The sequence below is a fragment of the Dendropsophus ebraccatus genome, chromosome 5 (genome assembly GCF_027789765.1).
Source record: "Dendropsophus ebraccatus isolate aDenEbr1 chromosome 5, aDenEbr1.pat, whole genome shotgun sequence".
Classification (NCBI taxonomy): domain Eukaryota; kingdom Metazoa; phylum Chordata; class Amphibia; order Anura; family Hylidae; genus Dendropsophus; species Dendropsophus ebraccatus.
This window is the reverse complement of record NC_091458.1, coordinates 81,358,649-81,381,973: the sequence shown is the minus strand read 5'-3', so window position 1 is coordinate 81,381,973 and position 23,325 is coordinate 81,358,649. Positions and strand designations below refer to the sequence as shown.

The following is a 23,325-nucleotide window of genomic DNA, read 5'->3' as shown; positions in this document are numbered from 1 at the left end:
CCTGTCAGCTGACCGGCCATTCAGAAGATAGAGCGCGGGGGACCCGGGGAGGAGACGGAGCGGAGGACAAGCCCTGCAGCCAGGTAATGTATGATGCTGCAAGGACATCAGTAACGATGTCCTTGCAGCCCTCGCTCAACGATCATCGGGCCGTGGAATAGGCCCAGTAAACGCCGCTCGTTTACATCGTTGATCGGGCCCTCCTCGACCCGTGGAATAGGACCCTAAGACTGCCGACCTGACTGCTGTCCAGAAGGCCATCATTAACACCCTCAAGCAAGAGGGTAAGTTTTTGAACAAATAGGCTGTTCCCAGAGTGCTGTATCAAGGCACCTCAATGGGAAGTCTGTGGGAAGGAAAAAATGTGGCAGAAAACGCTGCACAACGAGAAGAGGTGACCGGACCCTGAGGAAGATTGTGGACAAGGACCGATTCCAGACCTTGATGGACCTGCGGAAGCAGTGGACTGAGTCTGGAGTAGAAACATCCAGAGCCACTGTGCACAGACGTGTGCAGGAAATGGGCTACAGGTGCCGCATTCCCCAGGTCAAGCCACTTTTGAACCAGAAATAGCGGCAGAAGCGTCTGACCTGGGCTACAGAAAAGCAGCACTGGACTGTTGCTCAGTGGTCCCAAGTACTTTTTTCTGATGAAAGCAAATTTTGCATGTCATTCAGAAATCAAGGTGCCAGAGTCTGGAGGAAGACTGGGGAGAAGGAAATGCCAAAATGCCTGAAATCCAGTGTCAAGTACCCACAGTCAGTGATGGTCTGGGGTGCCATGTCAGCTGCAGGTGTTGGTCCACTGTGTTTTATCAAGGGCAGGGTCAATACAGCTAGCTATCAGGAGATTTTGGAGCACTTCATGCTTCCATCGGCTGAAAAACTTTATGGAGATGAAGATTTCATTTTTCAGCATGACCTGGCACCTGCTCACAGTGCCAAAACCACTGGTAAATGGTTTACTGACCATGGTGTTAGTGTGCTCAATTGGCCTGCCAACTCTTCTGACCTCAACCCCATAGAGAATCTGTGAGATATTGTCAAGAGAAAGTTGAGAGACGCAAGACCCAACACTCTGGATGAGCTTAAGGCCGCTATCAAAGCATCCTGGGCCTCCATAACACCTGAACAGTGCCACAGGCTGATTGCCTCCATGCCACGCCGCATTGAAGCAGTCATTTCTGCAAAAGGATTCCCGACCAAGTATTGAGTGCATAACTGAACATAATTATTTGAAGGTTGACTTTTTTTTATTTAAAAAAAAAAAAAAAAACATTTTTCTTTTATTGGTCGGATGAAATATGCTAATTTTTTTAGATAGGATTTTTGAGTTTTCATGAGCTGTATCCCAAAATTATCAGCATTAAAACAATAAAAGACCTGAAATATTTCAGTTGGTGTGCAATGATTCTAAACTATATGTAAGTTTAATTTTTATCATTACATTATGGAAAATAATGAACTTTAGCACTATATGCTAATTTTTTGAGAAGGACCTGCAAAGTCTAAAACAGATGTGTTTGCAAAGGAGACTTTTTAGGGCAAAAAACAGCCCAAAATTCTTCCCTTGCACTTAATTTTACAAATATAACAATTACAGCCATATAATCAAAGTGCATGGGGCCAAAAAGCCATTTTCCCACTGAATTCAATAGAGTTCAAGTTTTTGCAGTGTATTTTTAGACATAAAATGGCACTTTTTCGGCTGACTTCTGATCTCAGTGTTTCAATGATGAGTAAAGTTAGACAGTCAAAGTACATACAAATTAACTCAAGGACACAAAGAACAGTGCTGGTGGCTTTTACACATGACTGTGATTTATATCATGCATATTATTTCTCCAATATTCAGACACAGTGGCCCTAAGGTAACTGTGCCAGACTACATTGTTCATCTATAATAAGTTAGTTATAGGCCAACTACTAGACTAGTGTACTGCTCAAGTTAGATAGGAGGCGCATAATGCCACTATCCCCATCAATCACTTATTTATTCTGCAGATAGGTGACGAGTTGTCATAAGAAACCCACCTTACTGCACTGAATATGAATAAATAATGAAATGAAAAAAAAAATGTACCATATTAGAAAGCAAATGTGCAGACTATGACATGGTATTTGTGTTTTTCATACAATGTGCATGTTATAAAGCTACAGTACATTTTGGCACAACTAGAAACAAAGGAGGCTTTGGAGTATTAGTTTTCTGTCCTTTTGTAAGAAGGGCACTGATCATCGACTTTGCTTCCAGCATGAATCTAGAATAACACTTTGGCTACCTTACAAGATAGAGAGATAAAATGAACAATCTGAATTACTGTTCCTTAAGATTGTTTGGCACAATCCAGAATCTACTCATGTTTTAAACCTGTAAATTTGCAAAACAAAGGACTAATCATACACAAAAAGGACATTAAGTTTGACTTTGTTTCAATTTCATTAAACAAATGCCTAATCCTATTTTATAGGGTTTATATAGCTTTTCTTAAAAAAATTTATATATATGTAGGACTAAAAAGAGAAGAAAAAGTACTCACCCGCCCAATCCCATAAAGCTGCCATTTGGACGGTGCCTGGTACCTGCTGTTAAACTCTTCCTGGTCTAGATCTTGGCACATGGAAATTTAAGCTCCGCCAAGGACTGACTAAGGTGGGTCACTACTACAGCCAATGACTGGCTCAGCAGAAACTTCCATGAGCAAATAGGGGTTACCAGCAGAGTCTGGGCACCATCACATTAGTAACTCTGGGGGGTCTAAAAGGTGAGTACATTTATTTTTTTTTTATTCCCAGCCCAACCTGGCCACTGTTACAGAATAGTACTTTCACTAGTACCAGGGGGCTTGGCCTAAGCTTTTCTCCATATTAACGCTGTTCCCTTTAGACAGGCAGTGACTACTCTAACAGGCCCAGCTTGAACTTGAAGAACAGCTCATTTCAATAACCCTGAAAAGAATTGCTGCAGGGCGAGGGAGAATGGGAGACAGCAGAGATGACAACTTCTGAATTTAAAGTACTACCAAACTTCGGGAGCAGGATAAAAGCAGCAAGCAAGGCGGAAAAAGGCATTACTATTACCCACATGTGTTTGTTTCTTAGTTCTTTTTACCTTATAAATAAGCAGTGCTTACGATGCAAGACCAGTGCCCCATTTTTGTATATCAATATGTACATTCTGTTGAACCAAGGGTTTAAAGTGATATTGTCACCCCCTTTCCATGTAAGGAGTTCTCAGCACCATTCTTAAGCACAGTTCTCCCTCTCTGAACAGCTAGCACTCCTTTATAAGACCCACATGACCAAAATTAGCAGGATATGCCTGTGCTCACATGTCTGGACCTTATGTCATCCCCATTCTGTGAGAGCAGCAATGGTAAGTGTAATACCATATCCATACTTGTGTTGTTTGGGGGCAGCCTTCCCCGCCGGTGGTGCTGGCTGGGTTTTTGTGGGGCTTTTTCGGTCTGGTCCTGTGACATTGGGGTTGCAGGGCAGTTCCATAGCCTCCCTTCCCTGCATGTGCATGCTTTGCGGGGTTGGCGGTCGCTGACCGACACCGTGTGGAGTTAGCATAGGGACCCGTGTGGACACGGGGCAATATGGCTTGATCAATTCATATACAGACACTCTGGTGTTGATTTTTAATATAGGCCTAGCGGCATTAGTATCAGCCATAGATGGGATGTGCAGCCGTTCCATTCTCTCCAGTTCGTGTGACCTTATAAATAAGCAGTGCTTAGGATGCAAGACCAGTGCCCCATTTTAGTATATCAATATGTACATTCTGTTGAACCAAGGGTTTAAAGTGATATTGTCACCCCCTTTCCATGTAAGGAGTTCTCAGCACCATTCTTAAGCTTACATTCTGGACATTTCATATCTTGCCGTATAAAGTATTTCTTAATGGTTTCTCCCCTTAGAACGCATGTTATTGTAGGTGGACAGTGCCGTAGGGGCGGGGCTTAAAAGCACTGGAACCCCCATATCCCTGCCCACATCGGTGGTGTAGGCCCCATCCCCTCCGCCTGTGTCTAGGCTCCGCCCCCTCTCCAGTCATTGGAATGGGCCAACCTAGAGGCCTAGACTGCGATGACATCATGGAGAAGGAAGGCCCTACGGCACCGATGTGAGCGGAGATATGGGGTTCCATGGCCAGCGCCCCGCCCCTATGGCACTGTCCACCAATAACAACATGCATTTTTGAGGGAAGAGATCCCAAAGAAATCCTTTATATGGTTAAGATATGCAATGTCAACAATATAAGCTTATAACTCCTCAACAATATAAGCTTATAACTCCTCATATGGAAAGGGGGTGACAATATCACTTTAAAGGGGTACTCCAGCATTATTTTCCTTTCATGCTAACTAATTTCAGAAGTTAGGGCGGGTTCAGACTACGGAATTCTCGCGGATAAATTCCGCCGAATTCCGTCGCTAGAACTTCCACCGACTCCATAGACACCATTCTATGGGCCGGCTGATTCCGAAATCTGCCGAAAGAATTGACGTGTCAATTCTTTCGGGGGAATGCGGAATCCGCCCATGCATAGAATGGTGTCTATGGCGCGGGCGGAGAGGCGCTACCGTGAGAGTGTACAGGCATCCGCACTAACTCCGTAGTCTGAACCGCCCTTATACAGATTTGTAGTTTACTTTTATTTAAAAATCTCACGTCTTCCAGTACTATCAGCTGCCATATGTCCTGCAGGAAGTGAAGTTTTCTTTCCAGTCTGACACAGTGCTCTTTGCTGCCACCTCTTTCCGTGTTATGGAAAGAATATAACACTTCCTGCAGGACATACGGCAGCCCATAAGTACTGGAAGATGTGAGATTTTTAAACAAAAGTAAATTACAAATCTATATAACTTTCTGACACCAGTTAATTTTAAGGATTTGTTTTTTCTGCCAGAGTACACCATTAACAGTTCCTCCCCCCCTCCCAAATGTAACATAAATGCATTTAAAAAAGATAATTACCCTATTGTTACCAGACTCAAAGTAGGGCATTTATTGTGAACACCTACACTGGGGCATTACTGCTGAGGTACAACAGTATATAAATATAAGAAATGTACCTGATAGACTGAGGAAATGCTTCCCAAAAAGTGGCAGCAATGAAAAAAAGGAGAAAACAGTATTGAGAATCTTTATTTGATTTCCATGTTAAATATCATGTGAAATACGGATGTGCACCACTCACCCTAAAAATATTAAAGAATTTCTTAAAGATTTTCAATTAAACTCTGAATGCAGCCCTTTTGGGGAAAAAACATCCTTGGCGGTCTAGGGCAGGGTGACCTTTTTAAACCCTAAACCAATAATGTAGAAAATGGTTAAAGACGTTAGGGCTAAACAATAATATGACCTGGGGAGAATGGGAAATAAAGTATACCCACAATCTGAGCATTCAATTACATTTTATCACTTATAATTTATTTAGCACATTGAAAATAGTTTCCTAACCAACAGCTGCTTATGGGAAAACAAAGGCAGGAAAAAATAAACTGTAAAAAGGAAAGAAAGTCATTAAGCACCCATGCGTCAAGTAACTTTACAGTAAAAAAACAAACAAACATAAAATGATAGATAGGACTATCCCTATGATTTACACCTGGAATGCAGTAATTCTACTTAATTCCTAGGAAACATATCTGCTCAAAATAACACACTCCATCTAACTAGACAACTGCATTTCCTTTACTAAGCCCACATAAAGAGTGGGAGATGCCAGAGTTAAACAAGCCATATACATAAGATAGCCGTCAGCCAACCCTTGTTCGGCCAACTGCTTTCTTTTTCGATTTCCATATTCACAAATTATAAGTGTGATTGTATTCTGAATGGGAAGAAAGCCATCTGAAGGCAGCTTATTCCCAGAAATTGACTCTTTCTTTATTTGCTATCAGAGAGTCAGGAGGCCATTTGTGAAAAACCTTAAAACTTTTCACAAAAAGAAAATTTTTTTTCTTTTCTTAATTTGAAATTCTCTATTTGTGAAAAAGATATTCATGCCACATAAAATTAGTTATTACCCCTAGGACATTCAGTAACGTCCTGGTGCCACTAGGAGAGTTCAGAGGGGGGTCCCGCTCTGAACTACCATGATCCCGGGTGCTATATGCAGCCCGGGACCGTGGCTATTAGCGGGCACGGTCCGATTGCCGTGCCCGCTAATTAAGTATTTAGATGCAGCTGTTGAAGTTGACAGCTGCATCTAAATACTTGCTGTCCATCTTCCCTGGTGGTCTAGTGGAGGGATCAACCCCCCCCCCCCCCCCCCCCGCATCCTCACCCGGCCAGGGTCTGCACCGTAATGGCGCTGATCCCGGCTCGGCATTCTATTGCTGTCGGCTGCAGCAGCCGAAAGCAATAGAACATAGATCTCATTGATCTACGCAGTATAACTATACTGCATAGATCTCAATGAGAGGTCCAGGGGGACTTCTAGTATGTGTGTAAAAAAAAAAAAAAAGTTTATTAATACAAAATCCCCTCCCCTAAAAAAAGTCAGAATCACCCCCCTTTTCCCATTTTATAAATAAAATAAACAAAAATGTTTGGTATTGACGTGTGGGCAATCGCCTGAACTATTAAATTATCACATTCCCGATCTCGCATGGTAAATGGCGTAAGCGTAAAAAAATTCTACAGGGCAAAATTGTGCATTTTTTTTTTAAGCAAATTTCAAATAATTGTAATAAAAAAGCGATCAAAAAGTCACATATGCGCAATTACAGTACTAATAAAAAGAACACATGGTGCAAAAAAATGACACCTCACACAGCCCCATAGACCAATGGATAAAAGCGTTATAAGCCTGGTAATAGAGCGATTTTAAGGAACATATATATATTTTTTAAAAGGTTTATTTTATTTGTTGGATTTTAAAAAATTAAAAAAAGTTATACAAGTTACATATTGTTGTAATCATAACAACTTGAGGAACATGCATAACAACAAGTCAGTTTTACCCTAGGGCGATTGGAGTAAAAACAGATTTTTAGACTTGTGCTGGTGGAAAAAAAAAACGACTAAATATGAGAGTTGTATTTTTTTACTTGACATAATTGCGTATTTGTTTTGCAAGATAAGTTGACGTGTTTAAAAGGTACAGTGTTCACAGTTCAGATACCATAAACAGTTTTATCAATGTGGTCACTACGGAGGAAAAGGGGAAGTATATTTTTTTATGATAAACTTATTACCTGTACGATTTTTGTCACAACACTTGTAGTATTATTTTGGTACTATGTACTTAGCATAGGAGTCAATAAACTTTACTAAATGCTATTTACATTTTTTAGATTTTAGAATACTCACCAAGCCTGCAATAGGTGTGGACAGCCTGTTAATTTTTTTAATAATTCCAGGTTTGATCTTGTTGATTAGGCTGTGTAGAACAAAAAACGACAGGTGTAAGAAATGTAATTAAATAGAGAGTGAATCTTGCCACCAAGCCAACAAAGTATACCATCTGAAATTCTGTGCTTTAATGATTAATACCATCAGTAATATGGTTATAACTAGTGATGAGCGAATAGTGAAATAATCGAATATTCGATATTCGTACGAATATCTCCCTGATATTGGACTATTCGATTGAATATTCGATCCCATTTAAGTCTAAGGGAACAAGTATTCGATTATTGAAAAACATTTATTCGACCACTTGGAGGTTCACCAAGTCGACAATGACACCTCGGTAAATGAAGCCAACACCACTGGAATGCAACTGGGACAGCAGGGGATGCATCTAACACCCCAAAAATCACAGTGAGCCCCCTAAAAAATTGCATGTAGGTGCATACAGGTAAATTACCTGGTTATTAAAGGGTGTATGAATATTTTATAGGTACAGCTGGACGGCTGTATTACGTAGCACGTAGCACTTGGTAAACAGAGTGCCTTATAGTAGCACAGCAGCCTTTCATATTTATGTATGACGTAGCAGCACGTAGCACTGGATGAACACACATACTACTCTTTTTTTTTAGATCTAGCACTCTAGCACGTATCAGCAGCACAAAGCAGTAGCACAGCAGCCTGCCTGCACTACTCTTTAATATTAATCCTTTAGCCCTAAGCAGCCTGCTGAACTGACCTGTTTGATGAGCCCTGAAAAGGACTGTTGTGGGTTAATTAACTCCTGCCTAACCAAAAGCTAATCACTATCTCTCCAAGTTCTCTTCCTCACTACCAAATCGCATCTGAGGGCATAACAGCAGGGGCTGTGTATATTTGTTAGTGGGTCATGTGACTAGGCCATCCAATCATTGTTATTCTCGTTTCTTGCGATGCTACGTACACCAAGGGGCTGTGGCAGACTCCCTGCATGTTGATTGGCGAAAAAAAACAGGGAAGGGGGATTTGAACGCTCATCAAATATTCGGCGTACTATTCGATACTATCGAATACCTTACTATGCGATCAAATATCTATTCGATAGAACAGTATTCGCTCATAACTAGTTATAACATCAGTAATATTTATTAAATTTATACACAATGGAGTACTATACTACAATTTTTTGGTGTGGCTCATCACACTGCCATCACTTCTGCAGGGTGTGCAGGTCCAGGTAAAATTGTCTACATAGTTTTTAAGGGTTTGGTAAGAAGCCTTATTACATCACTAAGTTTACTACCTGAGGTAGGAATTAAGAATACACACACCCTGCTTTTTTTCTTTTCACAACATTTTAACCAATGTAGAAATCTTTGATACTTACTCACTCAAGAGCACCCCATTTTCTAGAGCAGAGCGGAAATCTTGGTCCCCAAAACGTTTAGCAGTTACTTCCTAAAACATGTAAAACAAATAATAAAATTATATATGTTCTGACAATTCTGTTCCAACTAATTTTATGTTTGCCTGTTAAAAAAAAAAAGTGTTAAGTTGTAGGCGATGCTAGGTTAAGATTAAAGGGGTTATCTGGAGAGCAGAAAAGATCTCACCTGTACTGCTCTCCTGCACTCCACTTCCTCCCTCTGGTTGGAAAGTATCTTCCAAGACATGAGGAAGACAGGTACATGGTGCATATGCGAAAACAGTCTAAGGCTATGTTCACACTACGTAAGAGACCGGCCGTTCTGTCAGCTTGCGCCCGCATCAGAGCTTCCCATAGCACACAGTGAAGCAAGCGGCCAGAGCCGCTCGCTTCATTGTGTGAACAGACAGGGCTTTGTGCGGACAGAACTTTTACGTAGTGTGAACATAGCCTAATGCTGCATTCACACATTCAGTGTTCCGCACGAACGTGGAATGCCTGTAACGGACTACTCTCCCCCCCCCCCCCCCCCCAGGGCAGCATCTGTGATAAGATGCTGGGAGCGTGGGAACTGTACAGATATGCGCCGTGCTGTAATGAATCAGCCGCGTGGCTCTGTCATTACAGAGCGGCGCATATCTGTACAGTTCCCCCGCTCCCAGCATATTATCACAGATGCTGCCCAGGCAGGGGAGAGGTCTGTTACAGGCATTTCACGTCCCTGTTCTGCGCGGAACATGTAAATGCAGCCTAAGGCCAGTTTCACACATACAGGATTTGTAGCGGGTTTCGCACTGCAAGTTCCACAGCAAAATCCGCTGTGATCCTGAGTCCTGTCATTTTCTATGGGTTTACGTACTCGCAGCAGATTTTTTCATTCAGCTGCAAGTATGTAAAGCCCCTTCTCACTTAACCCACTGCCCGGCTAATACTGTCCACGCTCTTCTCAGGCTTCCGGCTCCCTGACGTCCAATCAGTCAGCTCAGCTTATTAGTGTGCTGCGGCAGGGCAGCGCACTGATTGGCTGAGGACACCAGTTAGCCAGGAGCCGCATCAAGCGGGAGTGTGGGCAGGTAATGTATAAGCTGGGCAGGGCTAAGTGGGAAGGGGCTTAGAATACTCGCAGCGGAATGAAAATTTCGATACAAGTATGTACACCCATAGAAAATGACAGGACACAGGATCGCAGTGGATTTCGCTGTGGAACTTGCAGCAGGAAATACACTGTGAATCCTGTATGTGTGAAACTGGCCACTTAAGGCCAATTTACAACTTTTATTCTGTTCACAATGACAAAGACAGGAGAGCTGTTGGTGCCAGCCAGAAATGCTATAACCAAATATTTGGCAGCATAAAACCTATAAGACTATCTCCAAAGACCTTAGAATTCCAGTTTCAACAGTTCAAAATGTTATTAAGAAGTTTTTCTACTCATGCAACAGTCAAGAACCTTCCAGGATGTGGCTTTGGGATGAAAATCCTGCATAGGCTGGTTTGGAATGGGGCAAACAGTAGAGACAGAACTTCAGGCTGAACTGGAGAGACCTGAAGCAATGGTTTTATGTAGTACTATATACTACATACTCAACAAACAGAGCTCATAATGTTGTAGCGCTGCCTATGTTTCTAAAACATTTTCAATTCCTCCAGTCCCAATAAAAGAGGAGGACATGGCGATAAATTCTAAGTGTAAGAAACCGTGTACAATACAACAAGGTGACCCATGCAGCAAAATAATGGCCCAAAAAGCACACATTCAAAAAGGTAAGAAACCAAAGGACTCCAAGCCAATTGAAAATCTTGGAACAATGCAAAGTGTTTCAGGAAGACGGAACCATGCAAGCATTCAAGAACTATAAAGAATTGTTGTGGATGGGTCTACCAGCAGACATGTGCAAGAAGATGGCTGCAAAAAATGTTTGGATTTTGATACTGTTGAGCAACCAAGTATTAGAGAATTCTGTCCATGTGATATGACTATTCTTTAGGGTAGGTTCACATCTGTATCAGAGGCTCCTTTTGGTGTCTCTGTTGCAGATTTCATTTGTAAATGTAGCTGGCCAGGAGCAGTACGCCAGGGGAGACTCTATGCAACTCTGTCTAAATAGGGCACTTTTAACATGAAGCACATCGACTTGTACATAGTTGACCAGTGCTTGTATCAATCAAGCATGTAAAAGAAACCTAACTAATGTATAAACACAGCTTAAATAGTCTCATTTTATTTATTTTTACTCATTAAGGTCAAAGTGGATGAAACAGGAAAAGAGTTCACTTCCATTAAGCTGTGTACATTATGTCACAGACATACTGCAATTTGGTTATTAATATACTTATTAAAATAAAACACCGGGCAAATAACAAATGGAGGTGGGGCACTGCAAGGATTGAAATGAATGTGAATTGTGAAACTATTTACATTGCCTTCTTATCTAATCCTGGAAGGCGTTGTGCTTCTTAACGTCACATAATAGCAAGAGAGAACGACAGAATGAAAGCGCGAGTGAGAGGAGAAAAAAAGAGAAAATATCTTTAATCATGACTTTAATATAAACATGACTTACTGGGATGTATGGGCATAGACACAGGTGGGAAATTAAAGAATATGGTTTCATAGGACAAGGGTATAAAATCACACTATTAGCCTTTCATAACTAATAAAAAAAAAGGAAGCATATGATTTCCTTGTGCCATACAGAGTAAAATGGTAGAGTTAAAAGCATGATGGAGAATCAAGCACTGTACCATGGCCCAGTGCAATACACACAAATAAGTCTGTGATTCACAATTTCATGTCATGCATTCTATTACTTCCTAGTAGGGTGTGAAGGTATAAGATATGCTATCCTGTTTGGTCACATTTCTGCTATGCCAGCACACTCATTGGATCACCTAGTGTCATGTACAAGAGCCCAATCACTGGAAAACTGCAATAACTGGCATTGCGCAAAGTTTAACAATTTTATAACTCTTTTGTTCCAGTGTTAAAAGGGGTATTCCCTACTCTACTAATATAGTTATAATTGTAGGGCTCATCAATTTAAATACTTTGGCAAATACATTTAACAAACTCATTATCCTTAAAAGCCCACTCTTAAAGAAGCTGCAAGCGGAGGTCACACAACAGGGCGGGCGCCTGGATGAGGCAAAAACCCGTATCTTACAGCTAGAGGAAGGTATGGCTTCACTTGTTCCCACATCAAGGGATTTAATTGCTGATAACCGCAGACTGTGGCACAAAATCCAGGATATGGAAGACCGCTCACGGCGGAACAACCTACGGGTTATAGGGGTCCCGGAAACTGTTTCCCAACAAGATCTTGTGACGTTGTGTGAAGTCACCATACCTTCCCTACTGGGCCTGTCTCACACTTGCAAAGTAGAACGGGCACATAGACTGGGGGCTGACTTGAGACACCAACCTAGTGGAGTATCGCTGCCAGCTCTCCAGCATCGCCCCAGACCCCGCCAGGTCATTGTACGGTACTTAGACTATTCTGATAAAGCAGAAATCTTACAGACAGACATTCAGACGCCATCGTGATGGGATTTTATATGACAACGTGAAGCTACTGATCTTTGCGGATTATTCCGCAGAAACCACTAGACAACGTAAGTTGTTCGCCCAGGTGTGCTCAATACTCCATAAGAGGAAGATCAGATTCACTCTTCTACACCCAGCCACACTCTGGGTTTTTCATCAAGATGGCTCGTTCTCAACATACCGATCTCCGGATAAAGCCAAGGAAGACCTAGGTCTCTACGATGATCCCCAAATGCGAGACGGGAATAGACCCACTCGGCGCCAGGCTTCCCTATCACCCAGACACGGAGAAACACGAGCCTCTTCGCCCTTGGGAGATTCGGAATGGTTCTCCGCACCCAAGGAACAGCGTCGCAGGAGATCCTCCCTGCCACCTTGAAGCCCTCGAGGTCTCGGAGGGTGATGAAGTTGTGAGCAGGACACTACAGGAGGGTGACTGTTAACCTATGGTTGAGTTAAATTGGTTCTAGCTCTCATGTTTATACCTGCGATGTATGTTTGCTTAGTTCAGGGTTGTTATTTTCTAGCTCTGCAGTTGGCGGGCGCGGCGAGAGGTAGCTGATAGATAGTATGACGATGACAATGCCTTACGGCATGGAAAGAAGTGGAGTCCATGGACGCCGCTCTCTGGTCGCTGCCCAAGCGGAACGGCCGCCAGAGCAGCTGGTCTGGTTACTTGTGTTGGGGGGGAGGGATTGTTGGGGGTTTGTTGGGTGGGAACAGGGTGGGTTGCTCGCTGAGGGAGGTTTCGCCTCTTGGCTCCATAGATATGAGATCCACAATGCTTCAGGCTGATGTTACGCTTTCTTTCTTGGAATATCAAAGGGCTTAGGTCACCCCAGAAGCGGACCATGGTCCTTAAATATCTCAAGAAATTAAAACCTGACTTGGTTCTGCTGCAGGAGATCCATTTGGGCGAGGAAGATTTCTTCCGTCTTAAGAAACTGTGGGTACGTGATGTTTATGGGTCCCCTGCAGTGCATCGCAAGGGTGGAGTAGTAATCCTAATCAGTAGAGCCTTCAATGGAGAAATCCTGGGCTCTGATCATGATACGGAAGGCCGCATCTGTTCTTTAAAGGTGAGATTATTATCTGAAGAGGTTGGGATTTACAACATATATGGCCCGAAAGGGAATAATGGCGCCTTTTATACTATGCTTACCTCCCGACTCCTTGCGGACCCCACACCCAACAAATTGGTAGCAAGGGATTTCAATGAGGTTATGTCCGTTTCTGAAGACAGAACGCGTAGTCGTTCCGTTTCTACGCCATTGCCTCAGATCTACTCCTTTAGAACTCTTGACCCATAATGTGGGACTGTCTGACACGTGGAGATATCTACATCCCGACTCACGTGAATTTTCCTTCTACTCGGCCCCCCATGATTCCTGGTCCAGGATTGATTATATCCTGTCCTCCCATTCCTTTCTACCAAAATTACTGTCCCATACTATAGAGGAAATGGTCATTTCTGACCATGCTCTTCTGTTAAGTACTTTTGTAACAGATTTGCCACACGGTAGTGATTTTCTCTGGAGGTTCCCGATTGGACTAGCTAAGGACGATGAATTTAAAGTTTTACTTAAGGGCTGGTGGTTGGAGTACATTACCCATAATGCGTCCCATGCTGATCGACCCCAGCTGTTCTGGGATGCAGCGAAGTCTGTTTTGCAGGGTCGTATTATGGCGTATAAGTACTCCCTCCAGAAAAAAACTTGCGGTTAACATAAGCAAATATAGCATTGCTCTTAGGGAGGCATATACTCGCTTCCAGAATGCCCCATCTGACCTGACAAGTACAGCTTGGCAGCAGACACGTGCTGACTATGAACAATGGATGGAGAGGAGGGAGGCGCTGAACAGATCATATTTCGATGCCCTTCTTTTTCGCCACGGCAATAAGGCAGGCTGTATTTTGGCAAGATTTGCTAGGGGCCCCCTTCCTCTACATCGCATTACAGCACTGCTAGACGAAAGGGGAACAGCATATAGTCATCCGAAAGAAGTGGTCTCTATCCTCCAGGGGTATTACCAAAATCTCTACACAGCTCCCAACTCTTCCCCTGTTGGGGACGTGGCTTCCTGGCTGACCTGTAATCTACCTTCCATGTCAGAGGAACAAGTTTCCTTTCTTAATTCCCCGCTCTCCTTAGATGAATTATAAGGGGTCATTAAACACCTAAAATCACATAAGGCTCCAGGCCCCGATGGATTTTCTGGTGATTTTTATAAAATCCTTAACCAGGAAATTTCCCCTACCTTGTAAGCACTTTATAACACCTACCTAGAAGGCACCCCAATACCTGGCTTGTCTAATACAGCACACATTAAGGTGCTTTTAAAACCGGGTAAGGATCCAAAACTGTCGGGATCCTACCGCCCTATATCTCTATTGAATTTAGATCTAAAAATAATCCCTAAGGTTATGGCAGACCGGTTGTCTCTGGTTATGCCAGAACTTTTTTCACAAGCCCAAGTAGGCTTTATTAAGAATAGGGCGGCTGTCATAAATATAAAAAAAAGTTCTGGCGGTCTTGGAAGAGGTCAGATTTCGACCTCAGGATCATCCATCCCCAGCTCTCCTGTCTATTGACGCTGAAAAAGCATTTGATAGTGTGAGCTGGGGATAGATGATGGAGGTGATGGGGAGGATGGGCTTCACGGGCTCTTTCTTAGCCTATATTAGGGGTCTATACAGTCATCCCTTTGCTAGAATTCATCTGCCCGGCTTCCTTTCTCCCTCTTTTCCCCTCTTCCGGGGAACACGCCAGGGGTGCCCGCTGTCCCCATTACTTTTTAATTTGGCTATAGAGCCCCTTTCTAGAAAACTTCAAATGGCGCCAGACATAGCGGGAGTAAGGATAGGAGCAGGGGAGGTTCGGGTGGCTCTATTTGCTGACGATCTTCTCGTCTTCCTGGATGACTATGTGAGGGACACAGACACGGTGCTCAGATATCTGGAGCAATTTGGTAGCCACTCGGGCTTTAAAGTTAATGCTGACAAAAGTGAACTACTGTCCCTGTCCTCCAGGTCGTCGGCTGGGTCGTCACCAACTAGGAATTTGCCAGTTAAGTGGGCATCTTCTTCACTTATTTAGGAATTAAGGTGGGTAGGGAAGCGGGCTCCCTTTACTCTATGAACTTTTCCCCAATAATTAGGAAAGTCCTCGGAGATCTCCAGAAATGGTCAAAACTACCACTCTCGCTATTGGCACGTGTTTCATTGTTGAAGATGGGTTTTGCCAAACTCTTGTACCTGTTGCAGACAGTCCCACTACTTCTTAAGCATACCGATGTTACAATTCTGGCCAAGGCGTTCAGCTCTTTCATATGGGCCTTGAAGAGGCCACGGATAGCGCAGAAAAAATTAACTCTCCCCAAAGACTAAGGAGGTCTTAGCCTCCCTGACGTGCGCCTCTACAATCTAGCCTGCATGCTACGTCATGGGATAGATTGGGTGAAACGCACAAGCTCTTATTCTAATTATGATTTAGAATCCCAGTTGGTTAATCCTTGGTCACTAAACAGCCTGCTCCATACAAAATATGTCGCTTTACTGGCTATGGTTAAACAAAGCCTCCTATTGAGGGATACGGTCAAGGCCTGGCAACACAGCCGGAAACTTCTGGGTCTTCCATTTCTGGTTAGTGCACATATGGAGCTTTAGAGACAACCAGAATTTTCCCAAGGCCAGCAAAACCCTATGTTCCGAGAGTGGAAAACAAAGGGCATTAAAGTGGCTTCAGATCTTATAAATGTTTCAGAAAGGAGATACCTATCATTTCAGGAAATACAGGAGGCCTTTGCCCTCTCATCTGGTCACTTTCTTGCTTTCCAACAGATCCATGGGTTTCTACTTTCTAGACTGCGAAACTTACAGAATGAGCTGACATCTAATCCAATATCTGCTTATATATGCACCTCTATGTCCACTCATTCTGTTTCTTTCTTGCATAGTACTCTACGCCATGTCGCGCTTAAAGGGGTTGAAGCATCCCTGTTTAAATATTGGGGGGACAAGCTGTCTCTCCCTGAGTTGCCAGCTCAAATTCTTAGGGGCTGGAACACGGTGAGAACGGCCATCATATGTGAAAATTGAAAGGAAACACAGTTCCGTATTTTGCATCATGCCACTCATGGGTTCACTCTCCCGAGAACCCCAGAACGTCCGGACCGGATCATAGCATGCCCAAACTGTGGCGAACCTAAGACGGATCTTTACCATGGGCTGTTTACCTGTCCTCTGGTCAGAACGTTCTGGGGAGACCTTGTCTCCTTACTTCGGGAGAAACTGCATGTGGACATCCCAGTAGACCCCCACTTGATGATACTACACATCCCTCCTGATGAGGGTAGATTGTCTCTATTGATCCATACTTTCCTTGTGGTGGCAAAACGCTGTCTTTTGTCTAGATGGTTGGTCCAGGATATGCCCACTGTTGGACAAGTGCTACAACAGGTTAAATATTATTTATACATGGAACAATTGGAAGCTGAGCCATCTAGAGAAAAGAGGGCCAGGCCCTTCTTCAAAAAGTGGAAAAGGTTCATAACCTCTTTTCTAGATCCCACTGAACGCCAAAAGGTTGTCAGGCCCTTTCGTAATACTAAATGGTATCTTATGGCGGATATTGCTGGCACCCTTGGTGACCTACGCCTACCTGACTAGAATGCTGGAGTAGTATAATTGGAGGGAGAGGAGAGCCTCTGTCGCGAGCTGGGGAAGGGAGGGAGGAGAGAGGGGGAGGGGGGGACTATATTGATTGTTTATTCGACATATGCTGTTTATGTTGCCAAAGTTAAAGACACATTGTTTCTTTCTATCCTCTTTTCTTTATTGTGTAAAATTGGAAAATTTGAATAAAAAAATTATTTTTTAAAAAAAAAAAAAAAAAAAAAAGCCCACTCTTTTCCTCCCATTGCTGACAGCTTGTTGTCAAGGTTACTGACCACTGCTCTGCTCTAAAAGTAAAGGTCTGGTTGGTTTGCATATTATATATGTCCTAAAAAGATTTCTTAAAAATAAAAGTTTATAAAAACCAACTGCAACACCACAACCTTGGTCAGTACTGCATGCGTTAATGTGGATTAATTATGAAGATATAGTAGAGATTGGAATGTGCATGCCCCTCCCCACCTCCATACCACCCCACCATAATTGACTGATGATCGTTAATGTTTTAGTGAGACAAGAAATATGGGGAGCAAAAGGCTCATGAATAATTTTGTCTGGGTTCAAGACGGTCTCTGATCACTTGTTATATGTTTGGGCCCGTTCAAACTAAGTAAAACAGGCAGAAACTCTGAGGGAAACCCCTGCCACAGGCTCCGCTAGGAATCCCACCTTTTGCCTTAGATAACCAATGCTGTTAGACATTATGTGAAAGTTTCCAGAAATGGGAAGGAGTTATGCAAATTTGGTCCATTTTTAAAGGGGTATTCCGCACAAAAATAACTTCATATGTTGCTGCCAATGGGGATAACCTACTATACTGGGTATTCTTACTGTACCATGCTCACCCGCTGTATCCTACGCCATCTTCAGGTCCCTGGCTGAGGGATCCAGCCTCCACTTCCACTAAAAATATACCCCTACAGTAAGACACAGCAGCTGATGCACCCACCAACATGCATTAAAGTGACTGTCTCCACCGCCCCCCCCCCCCCACCCCCCATATTGCTGGTATCATCTATTTGATGGCAGCAAATCCTTCCCATTGGTATCTTTAAAATGTGCCTTGGTTGGGGTAACCAAGAAAAATTATCTTTAAATCTGCAGCAACTGTGTCAATGAAGCCCAGCATGCACACTGCTTAGACAAGCAAAGCATAGGAGAAATCACCGGGGCGCTCCTAATGACAAGAAGGGTGGGGAGGATAAAAGGAGAGGCGTTGCAGGCCTAGGGCACAGACGCTGTAGGCCACACCTCATTAACTGGGCTATTGCAGCTTGAAAGATGATTTTTTACCTTAACCAAGGCACTGGGTACTTTTGAAAGACATGACCGAAAAGGGCTTACTTTCATCAAATGGACGGTACCAGCGGTTTGGGGGGGTAGGTTGGTGGATACAGTAATACTTCAATACTGCATATAGAGATTGAAGCTTTACATTTAGAAACAAGCCGCAGATATAGCATTGGCTATTTATAGCCAGGACCATGCACTTTAAACGTACACAGGATGAAGGTATTTTCTTACAATCTTGGAGACATTATCAGCATTACACCCAAACATCTTATGTCTCAGTCTTCACAAGAGGCCTAGGGCACAACATCTCATATCTATAACAAATATACGAATGACCTTTCACATGGAGAATCACAAAGGTGAAAACAAGTAGCTATAAACCACACCAGAAACACAAGACACTCCTGCCAACAGTGAGACACCATAAAAATACCTTAAGGTATTATGATGGTAATAAAACAAATCTCACTGGAGAAAAAGTCAATGTCCTGTCCGAGAGTTATACAGCATTCCAGCAGCAATGACTAACTGGACTTTTAACACAAAATACACTTTCCTGCAAACAGTTGTTGGTTGAGGCGGTGGAGGAACTTATTTTACCAATAAAGTTATGCCACCTTGTAAAAGCCCATATTGAAAAGACAGCCATTCGATTTATTCACTCATATGAATAGAACGGTACCACCACAATGGAGATCCTGCGCATGCAAAAGGTCACCTCTGCTTAAAGGGATAATCTATTCACAGTGATTCTGTATGTCAGACACAAGTGAGAAGGTCAGAAATGTCTGACCCTTGACCACCATTTGTCTCTACAGAGAGCTCTCGTTATTTCTTCATTAAACTAGGGCTGTACAGCTTACAGTAAAGACCATTCATCAAGCGTTGATCATCCTCAGGTACCATTGGGTTACTTGTGGCCTATTACCCACTAATTAATGGAAAACACCAATCATACTAGATTCCAATGTTAGTAGCAGGATTGGGGAATCATCATGAGAATTATTTTAGGCCTAGCTGACCATTCTGCTATGCTATAGACAATAAGGTAAACCAGATACCAACAGCATGAGAAAGTTTAGAAACTTGTCAGCCCTAATATGAGGGGATTTAGCTCTTCAATAATAATCACATGGACAATTTAACAGGACTAATAATTGAAGCTGTACAATTAAAATACATAATATTTGTACACATTAAATCCAGGTTAAATCCAACACATTCTTGTTTCAGCATGTAACACTTGGGTGAGGTATAGCATTACCAGGTTATGTATAGCTGAGAACTTTCTCCATATGATTATGATGACGACCCAGCGGCACTCTACGACAGCAAGTGCCTGTGGGGAACCTATCATCACTTTCTTGTTGCTTGAACAAGTCATCGAGACAGTTCCCGATTGCTTCGCCCCACCCAGATAGCCTTGATTCATGGATATTTCCAGGTTTGGGTATAAGGATTAATGATGGACAGGGAAGCAGGTTCTCTTTAAGGACATCAGTAACAAGGCACAATACAATATATAGTCCATATGGTTTTGGATCAATATTAGCTATGCATTTTCCGGTTATACTAGTGGTTACATCTTAAAACAAGGGGACAGTGGGGCTCTATCTTTTGGTACAGGTATGAAGCTGAGAAGAAAAACTGGTACCCATGGCATTCAGCTGTTTGGTGCCCGCACTACACAGTGAACAGAAAGTCTCTCCACTTACTGTGTAGAAGTGGGGACCAGTAACTGCAGCTTAGCTCCTGTTCACTTATACACCGTGAATGGAAACAAACTCCGCTCACTGTGTAGAATGGGCACTAAACAGCCAATGGGCGCTGGTGCCGGGTGTCGCGAATACTGTTAGATCAAATTGATATTCAATAAATATTCAATAAGCATTCAATAAATATTCAATAAGCGTTCAAATCCCCCAGCTTCCGTTTTTTACCTCCAAGTGGTCGAATAGATATTTTTCAATTTTGCTCTATTCCCATGCTTATAGCGCTTTTATCCTTTGGTCTATGGGGCTGTTTGAGGTCATTTTTTGCGCCATGATCTGTACTTTCTATTGGTATCTTGATTGCGCATATGCAACTTTTGATCGCTTTTTATTACAATTTTTCTGAATTTGATGCAACTAAAAATGCGCAATTTTGCACTTTGGGATTTTTTTTTGCGCTTAAGCCGTTTACCGTGCGAGATCAGGAATGTGATAAATTAATATTTTGGGCGATTATGCACACAGCAATACCAAACATGTTTATTTACTTATTTTTATTTGCAACATGGGAAAAGGGGGGTGATGCAAACTTATTAGGGGAGGGGGCTTTTTAATAAATACTTTTTTTTTTTACACATATACTGGAAGCCCCCCCCCCCTAGTTATACTGCAGAAATCAATGAGATCGGCACTCGATTGCTTTCAGTTATGCACTCAATGCTTGGTCGGGAATCCTTTTGCATAAATGACTGCTTCAATGCGGCGTGGCATGGAGGCAATCAGCCTGTGGCACTGCTCAGGTGTTATGGAGGCCCAGGATGCTTTGATAGCGGCCTTAAGCTCATCCAGAGTGTTAGGTTTTGCGTCTCTCAACTTTCTCTTCACAATATCCCACAGATTCTCTATGGGGTTCAGGTCAGGAGAGTTGGCAGGCCAATTGAGCACACTAACACCATGGTCAGTAAACCATTTACCAGTGGTTTTGGAACTGTGAGCAGGTGCCAGGTCATGCTGAAAAATGAAATCTTCATCTCCATAAAGTTTTTCAGCCGATGGAAGCATGAAGTGCTCCAAAATCTCCTGATAGCTAGCTAGCTAGCTGCATTGACCCTGCCCTTGATAAAACACAGTGGACCAACACCTGCAGCTGACATGGCACCCCAGACCATCACTGACTGTGGGTACTTGACACTGGACTTCAGGCATTTTGGCATTTCCTTCTCCCCAGTCTTCCTCCAGACTCTGGCACCTTGATTTACGAATGACATGCAAAATTTGCTTTCATCAGAAAAAAGTACTTGGGACCACTGAGCAACAGTCCAGTGCTGCTTCTCTGTAGCCCAGAATAGGCGCTTCTGCCGCTGTTTCTAGTTCAAAAGTGGCTTGACCTGGGGAATGCGGCACCTGCAGCCCATTTCCTGCACACGCCTGTGCACAGTGGCTCTGGATGTTTCTACTCCAGACTCAGTCCACTGCTTCCGCAGGTCCATCAAGGTCTGGAATCGGTCCTTCTCCACAATCTTCCTCAGGGTCCGGTCACCTATTCTCGTTGTGCAGCATTTTCTGCCAGATTTTTTCCTTCCCACAGACTTCCCATTGAGGTGCCTTGATACAGCACTCTGGGAACAGCCTATTTGTTCAGAAATTTCTTTCTGGGTCTTACCTTCTTGCTTGAGGGTGTCAATGGTGGCCTTCTGGACAGCAGTCAGGTCGGCAGTCTTACCCATGATGGCTGTTTGGAGTAATGAACCAGGCTGGTAGTTTTTAAAAGCCTCAGGTATCTTTTGTAGGTGTTTAGAGTTAATTAGTTGATTCAGATGATTAGGTTAATAGCTCATTTAGGGAACCTTTTCATGATATGCTAATTTTTTGAGATAGGATTTTTGGGTTTTCATGAGCTGTATGTCAAAATCATCAAGATTAAAGCAATAAAAGACCTGAAATATTTCAGTTGGTGTGCAATGATTCAAAAATTAAACTTTCATATATTTTAATCATTACATTATGGAAAATAATGAACTTTAGCACTATATGCTAATTTTTTTAGAAGGACCTGTAGTCTGTAAGCTCATGCATGGAAGCAGGGCCCTCACTCCTCATGTATGGATAATTATATGTAGATCTCTGTAATGTCTATATTTGATTATGATTATTATGATGATTATTATGATGATGATGATTATGATGATGATGATTATGATGATGATGATTATGATGATGATGATTATGATGATTATGATGATGATGATGATGATTATGATGATGATGATGATTATGATTATGATGATGATGATGATTATGATGATGATGATGATTATGATGATGATGATGATTATGATGATGATGATGATTATGATGATGATGATTATGATGATGATGATTATGATGATGATGATTATGATGATGATGATTATGATGATGATGATTATGATGATGATGATTATGATGATGATGATTATGATTATTATGATTATGTTTATTATGATTATGATTATTATGATTATGATTATGATTATGATTATTATTATGATTATTATTATGATTATTATTATGATTATTATTATGATTATTATTATGATTATTATTATGATTATTATTATTATTATTATTCCCCCCTTTTCCCCAGACTATACAGAATCAATTCTTTAAGTCTTTCCTGTGGTCTCACTAGAGCTCTATACAGCGGAATCACAATTTTCCGCCTACTGGTAATACCTTTAGCTATACAGTCCAGTATATGATTTGCTTTCTCCACTGCCTGGTTGCACTGGTGACTCATTTTAAGGCTGTCAGAAATCACTACCCCTTACTCCTTCTCTTTAGTCTTTGTCAACGCAGAACTGCCAATATGATACTTGGATAGAGGATTCCTGCCCTCCCAAGTGCATTATTTTACATTTGGAAAACTGAACTGCAATTTCCATTGTTTGGACCACTTATCTAGAAATACTAAGGGCCCTATTACACCAACAGATTATGTGACACTTTTTTAAGCCAAAGCCAGGAATGGATTTGAAAAGAGGAGAAATATCAGTATTTCCTTTATTACCTATTCTCTGTTTATAGTCCATTCCTGGCTTTGGCTCCCAAAAAAAATCTGTGAGATAATCTGTTGGTGTAATGGTCCATTTACACAGAAAGATTATCTGACAGATTATCTGCCAAAGATTTGAAGCCAAAGCCAGAATCAGCCTATAAACAGAGATCCGTTAATAAAGGAAATCCTGAGATTTCTCTTTTTAAATCCATTCCTGGCTTTGGCTTCAAATCTTTGGCAGATAATCTGTCAGATAATCTTTCTGTGTAAATGTACCCCAATAGGGCCCTAA

The 23,325-nt window shown here is 42.3% G+C and overlaps 1 protein-coding gene across 10 annotated transcripts in view; it reads right to left on the bottom strand.

Annotated features, from left to right (window-relative positions):
- The window catches only part of LMO7 (LIM domain 7), a 142,227-nt gene that overhangs the window by 93,734 nt on the left and 25,168 nt on the right, over nt 1–23,325 (bottom strand). For all 10 annotated transcript variants that reach the window (XM_069970625.1, XM_069970624.1, XM_069970627.1 and 7 more), the window contains 2 exons: nt 8,734–8,804; nt 7,326–7,395 (listed from right to left, as the gene is read on the bottom strand). In XM_069970625.1, the coding sequence (XP_069826726.1) occupies nt 7,326–7,395; nt 8,734–8,804 (141 nt within the window). The remainder of the gene's footprint in view (nt 1–7,325; nt 7,396–8,733; nt 8,805–23,325) is intronic.